A 7,022-nucleotide genomic window follows, 5' to 3' on the forward strand; every position below is an offset into this window, starting at 1 on the left:
GCAGCCTTCAAAGTTTCAATGATAGTGGTGGAGTATTTTACAACTTTAATCTGACAATATTCTCAGGTCAGTCTTTTTGCCTTAGCATTCGGTATCTGTAGAAGTGTTGCTGTGTCCTGGTGTCAAGCAAAGGATTGTCGTATAGTGAATGAACTCTTCAAGACATGTAGCAATTTCAGAGTGCAAATCTTATTAATATAACTTGTAGTAGCTAGAGTACCCTGTATTCTGACCAGACTGGGTGGATGATGTGCCTTCACAAAAGGCAGCTATGGAGTATTAGGCAAGAGTATATTCCCTTAGCTGTTGAATTTAAGACATACCATATTTCTGGTCCATTGAAGGTTTATTTTAGTGATAGTCTAGCAGCACCAGGCTGTGGTTGGTATTTAGATGACCAAGAAAGTTAGGATGAACAGAAGAGCCTTGCAATGGCTTCAAGGAACATTTTTCGCTTATGGAGTGAACTCTGTAACAGACGATTCAAGGAATGACAGTTAAGGTTTAGAGTTTATTTAATTGCTACATAATAGCTAACTGAACATAGATTTGAGTAAGATAGAGGAGAATATCCATTTAAAGTCCTGGGCAAATTTAGAAGGAGTAATCAGCTGTGGCAAGAATGGTGGCTAGCTAAGAAATTGTTGGAATAACAACAATTGGCGTAATTGGTATTTATATAAATATAATTTCACTATATAAAGTAGTTATATTTCAGAAAATGCTTCTTGCATTACTTGTCAGTACTGACTTCTCAAAGTTTGAAATTTCAGGTATGTCGTGCCAGAGGGCTACATTTTGTCTCGCAGTTTTATTCCATTTAGCAATATTTATTAATTACAGTCATTTGGCTTCTCTAGTAGCTGTTGTCTTATACATTTCATTTGTTTTTTTAATTCAGGATGGTTTTCAGCAGAATAGCTGTTCAGAAACTACTTGCTAGTAAGTGCCGGTGTTATAGCATGGACGCGCCTGATGATATGGTCCTTGGGATGTGTTTCAGTGGCTTAGGAATCCCTATAACACACAGTCCCCTTTTCCATCAGGTCAGAGAGTTATTTTTACTAGTATTTACAATACATTTTATTCTTTTAAGTATACACATAGGACTCATAAATATTGCAGACTTGATCAATGCGTAATAACTGTAACCAAGATACTGCTGCTATACTTTGTCTCCAGAACAAGTTTGATCAAGCAAATAATATTCTCAAAGCATGGATTACTACAATGCTTTAACAGTTTATAAGATACTTCAGTTACCCTATGACTACGTTTTATAAAAAATGCAGTCAGAGGTGGGAACTTTGAAAAAAAAATGGAATTAAGAGCCACATAGTTTAAATACTTGTGATATGTCCTCTAAGAAAAGAAAAAAAAAACCAGCCTACAACAATTTTTTCATCAGGTAATGGAGCACTGACTGAAAATTTTCTGTAAATTTGTCTTCTCTGCTTATCCAATTTTTCTGTTGATTCAGTGTTTACTATTCTGAAGTATCTCATTAGTGAAGATACAAAATGTAAAAGTATTCCCAGAACTGTTGCGTTTGTGGTGGATTCTGAAGAGTGATATAAATACGATAAATTGCCATGTGCTAGCACAAGGGAAAAAGAGGTCACGAAGCATAATTTTCTTGTGAGTGTATTCTCCAACTTGGGAGAAGTGGGCTGGAATAGATTTGAATCTTGTTTGTGTCTTCCAGAATATTTAACAATGTAACTGCAGTGTCACAGTGGAAAACATGATGCATGGAGTGCCAGTGAGATTTGCTGCCTTGCAAACCAAATAAACACTTTACCTTCCTCCCATGGTGTTAAAGAGAAGCACCACTTACGATTTTTCCCAAACAGTGCATTTTTTTTTTAAATCGGCATTTAAATCATTGTAGTTTTCAATATTTTTCAGGTGTTAATCTAGTTTAAAAACTGGGAAGACATGTGTATCTGAATATGAACTGAGATTAAGATAATAGGCTACCTGAAAATTAGTGAATTACTATGTAATTCAAAGCAGCTGTCAGTGGTGGGAAAAGTTTGCTATTCAAATTACCAGGTTTTCCTATATTAGTATTTTCTTTCTGATTACATTTACTATTTAGAGAAATGGGAAGACTGAGAACACGCTATGCAATATTTTAATTCCTTGTCCATATTAAAAAAAAAATTATATCTGTTTACTTTCCTGTTTTGTTTATCATTGCTTACTCCTTTCAGTATAAGTGTGAAAGAAAGCAAGTAATGCATCTTAGAAAATCAACAGTTGATAGTTTGTGCTTGCACACATGTGTGTTTAAAAAAACAACCACCTTAATAAAGGAGAGTTGGAAAGAACAGAACTTATTTTCTGGATTTGTAGGAACAGCCGTTATACAACAAAATAAAGCACTTCCTTAATGGTGTGCATTTGATACTGAATCGCTTTGAAAGTCAAATCCTAGCATTTTCATTTTCCACATCGAAAATAACACTTGAATTGTAATTGATCTTTACTGTTGCTCATAACAAATTCTAATTTAACATACCTTGAGCAAAAATTAACCCTGGGGGAAAAACTACTGAGTCAAAACTGAGTGTGCTTGTTCTACTAATTCCACTATTATGCAACAAATATTTTAAAAATAAGAAAACCCAAATTGGATTTTCTGTCAACCAGAAAATTCCTTTTTAAAGACTTGATTGAGATATTGTGATGTACAATGTTCCCTGAAGTACATGAATCCAAAATTGTACTGAGTATATATTATGAAACATAAGCAAAGGTATCTTCATTCTTAGTGTGTCTGTGATGTAACAGTATTTGCTCGCTCTTGCGGGTTTCCTGTTTGCTCTATGCTAAGGCAGATTGTGTATTCTGTAACCTGTTCCAGAGGCTTTTGCCATGATGAGACTCTTAAAGAGAACAGGAACCTTCCCATGTTGAGTAGCAGCCAGGACTGTGTTCTTAAAATATAAAATCAGGGCAAGAGCAACATATTTGGCTTTCGTAGAATACCAGACACAAATTCTAGCACAAAAAAAAGAAGTAAATATTACAGTAATTGATCCCACAAAATATAAGGAAGAAGAAATTTGAGGAATTTATTTTTTAATCATCTAAAAAGCAGTGTGATTCTTAGTAGTGTAATAATAATTGTAGTTATTAGAGCAGATCTCATTCTTTTAGAATTACCGAAACACCAATATTTTGTCTGTAGCTCAATAAAAACCTGATTGATTTTCAAACAGCAAAAGTCTTTGGTCTCAGATATCTAAAAACTATCCAAATTACATTCTTCAGGTTTTTGGAATGTTTATTAAATTTTTTTTTCAAAAGTCTTGAATATAGGCTCCCTCTTGATTTCTCCAGTGAATTTTTTTAAAATAAGGATTCTGAGGTTTACATGTAAAAAAAAAAAAAAAAAAACCCAACACATGTAGATTTCTTCATGTGAAATTCTGTTGCCTAATTTATGACTGGAGTGTATGCAGAACTGCATGAAGAATGTAGCATGTAGAATTCATTAATACCGCGTAAGTAGGTGAAGTGAGCAGTATTAAATCAGTTACTGGCTGAGGCATAAAATCAGTGGTTCAGTACCCAATTCAGTCAATTTTCTTCTTGTGTTTTAAATGTAGAAAAAAACAAATGTGTGCCTTTCGTGCCTTTCTATTTACAAAAACTCTATTTACAATGGCAAAATCAAGTTATTTTACCAGGGACAACTACAGGTGGGGTTCTTCACACAATGATGCACTTACATGCCATTAAACTGTCAGAGGAAATGAAACGCGCTTGGTGCATTAAGAAGGCAACGGCATCATGTAGCTGCGTTGTAATTCTGTCTATTTTGATGTAACTTGGTAAAGAATAACAATGCGGTTTTCTGGCACCACTGTATTTCCTGCACTTGGTAAGCTTTCCCCATCATAAAACTTCATTATTTCAGCTTATTAGGCCTTATTAGGATCCTACAATCACACTGGCAGTGCTGGCAACTCTCATTAAGAGGAGGAGCAAGAGAATATTACTTAAATTAATTTTATCATTATTGAACCAAAACGGTATATTTAAAAAGCTGCAATACAAACTACACTGTTTGTCACTTGCTTTCGTAGATGGTGACCATTTCATCCTGAGAAATAGGGCATATTTAGTATCAGTGTGCTTCACAGCGTGGTGACTGCACCGCGAGTTGAAGATGCAAACTAATGCCTATCAATTGATTTAACAGAATTTGTTATCATCTTCTGTGTTTTGTCAATGCCACGTTGCTTTGTTCTGATACAGAGGCCGTTGAACAGTGATACTTTCTTGTTCTGAAACTATTCTTCATCACAGAGTACAAGTGGGTTTGGTTTATTCTTCCATCTTAGGCAAGGCCAATGGACTACCCGAAAGACTACCTTTCTCACCAAATTCCAGTATCATTTCACAAGCATTGGAATATTGATCCAGTGAAGGTGTATTTCACATGGCTGGCACCAGACACAGAAGAGCCACTTAATGGAAAGAAAGTTGGATATAACAGAGAGGATTTATAAGCAGCAGAAGAATGTAAGTGTTGATTAATGTACTGCAGATGAGAGACAGTCACTACTGTGATTTTTGTGGTGTTCTCACATTATTTATCTGTTCATGACATAGCAGACAATGTTTTGGTCCTGTTTGTTACATTTCTTCGGAGCAGTGGAAGAAGGCAGCTGACTGACTTCTGGATTCTTTTGTTACACTTGGTTTCTTAAAATGTTTTTGAACTTTCTATACCAATGAACTTGACACACATTTAAAATGTCTCGTGCAACTTCATCTGTGTTGTGGTTTGGGCTTGGAGTCAGACAGCGTCAATTTACATTTCATTCCTTTGTTCTCTCAAAAGCTGAAGTTATGTATTTGGGAGCCTAATGCAGAGCATGTGTTGAACATCTGTTGAACATCATCTCTCACTGACCTCCAGAAAACAGTTCTCTAAACGGCTCTGAACAGGTTCTTGGTAAATGAGAGAGGAGACATGACTGTTTCTGTGACCAGGAGCTAGCCTTTGTGAAGGCCATGTTCAGATAGTAACACTGTAGTTTCCTGGGACAGAGGGGCCAAGCATGAACCGCTGTTGTACCTTTTCAGTTTATTGGCATTTGTGAGGAATGTCATGTTCAAAATCGAAACAAAGGTTAAGAACAGGGATTTCTTCAGTGGCCACGGGAGGTCACTGTGGCTCTTTTAGAAACCTAAGTCACTGTGTATCTATTTGGCAAGTATAAATGCGACTCTTAAGGATTGTTGCAGAACTAACACTTCAGTGTTTCTGATGTGTGCATTTCAGTAGTATATGGATGCCAGCTTTAAAAAGTTTGTAGTATTCCTAATTTATATCATCAAGATAAGTAATTTTATGCATACAACATGTAAAGACTGAATCATATTTAAGATGTTCTTGATTTTTTTCTTTAAGTAATTCAGTTTTGTAAAAATCTTTGTACAAAAACTGGCTTTAGTATGTTCTAACCTAAATTTTATACTGTAGAACTTCTCCTTTTAAGATGACAGTATATGGCTCTTGTATGCTGTTATTTAACTTCACTTGCTATATTGTAACCAAATACAGGGTCTTAAAGCCATACTGCTGAAGTAATTTGTGTTTTGTTTTCTTTCAGTAGGTTATAAATTTATTCCACTCCAAAGTAATGCAATACTTGCTCTTAAAGTCAAAGCAGGGGAGCTACTGATTCCCGTTTCAGTAATTGGTGAAGTTGTATAAATATTTGTTTGCGAAGGTAGCTTGTGGAATTTTAAGCATTTGAATAGCAAGCACATATTCATAGTAGATGCAAATTCTGATTAAATAGGAGCAATCCGTGTTATGTCTTTTTCCTGTTTTCTTCCCCCTATCAGTGCCTTAAACAGTAGACATTTTACTGATACCAAGACTATGTTCTCCGGCACCATGGGTGAATTGTTAATTATGTTTGCTGTTTAGAACTGTGAGAGCTGAAAGCTGAATAAAAGTATTCTTCTTTAACCTTTTGTGCCTTCTTTGCCTTCTTCCTCTTTGCAAACTGAGTACAGGATTATTTAAGCACCTGTCTTGTAATTTTATCACCTGAATAGTATTCTGTCATCATTGTACTAAAAGACAGCTTAAACTTTTTTTTTTTTAATATTCTGTCCTGACAAGCTTCCCAGATTAGGTTAATTTTCAAGTCTCTAGTTTTCTGCAAATGAAAAATGCTTTTGGAGCAGACACCTCTTATGATTGGGAATCTTGATGCTCTTGATGCTATCACAGATTATATGTCATTATCAGATTCACCGAAGGTCTTGCAACGTAGTCCAATCACTTCCAACTTCAAACTGGTGATATTCCATATCTCCTTGGGCCCTGTGGAGGCAGAACAGGTCAGGCAAAGACAGCTAGCTTTGGGTGCATGCTGTGTTGCACTTCAAGGCTTCTGTCTTACTGAGAGATTGGGAGCCATCAACTCATTCATTGCTTGCTTACTCAGACTTTTACTTCTGGTCTGACAGATGTGGTAGTGGCTGTCTTAAAGTCCATCTTTTCTTTTGCCGTTAGCTCTGCATTTTACTACAAGGATTCTGGAGGTATTAGTAAGCATTAGACTTCCGATTCCCATCTTCATAGTTTTGAAAGCAATGAAGCAGTAATTTAATCTAGTATTCTGCCCCCAAAACTCTGACTTCTGAGACAGCTAGTGATATGCAACCCTAGCAGCAGCATGACAAAAGTGACCTTGTAGTCCATGAACTAAAAAATTTAAGATCTTTTTTTCAGCAGAGGATCCCAGAGAGTTTCTGAAAACAAGATGTGAAGCCTTCTGTATTAAATTGAGTTTTAGAAGACTCTGCAAGGGAGTTACTATCTGAAACCTAAAGACAAAATTGTGCGTTAATGAGCCTAAACACTACTAATATTTCTAAGGAAAATCAAGTGGATTGTAAGTGGTGTAATGATGAAGCAAAGCAAGAGGAGGGGAATTCACAACTTGCTTCTGAAACAGATTAAAACCGGACTGCAAAGTTGATTG

At 35.8% G+C, this 7,022-nt stretch overlaps 1 protein-coding gene across 4 annotated transcripts in view; it reads left to right on the plus strand.

Moving 5' to 3' along the window:
* B3GLCT (beta 3-glucosyltransferase) overlaps positions 1-5,972 on the plus strand; it is a 67,940-nt gene extending 61,968 nt beyond the window's left edge. Inside the window, exons 14-16 of one of the 4 annotated variants that reach the window (XM_075420149.1) lie at positions 902-1,046; positions 4,356-4,536; positions 4,627-5,972. In XM_075420149.1, the coding sequence (XP_075276264.1) occupies positions 902-1,046; positions 4,356-4,523 (313 nt within the window). In that variant the 3' untranslated portion in view covers positions 4,524-4,536; positions 4,627-5,972. Of the gene's footprint in view, positions 1-901; positions 1,047-4,355 lie in introns of all 4 variants that reach the window. The other 3 variants (XM_075420155.1, XM_075420142.1, XM_075420162.1) reach the window with 3 other exon arrangements.
* The last annotated feature ends 1,050 nt before the right edge of the window (positions 5,973-7,022 follow it).

Source organism: Opisthocomus hoazin, chromosome 1 (genome assembly GCF_030867145.1).
Source record: "Opisthocomus hoazin isolate bOpiHoa1 chromosome 1, bOpiHoa1.hap1, whole genome shotgun sequence".
NCBI classification, from domain to species: Eukaryota; Metazoa; Chordata; class Aves; order Opisthocomiformes; family Opisthocomidae; genus Opisthocomus; species Opisthocomus hoazin.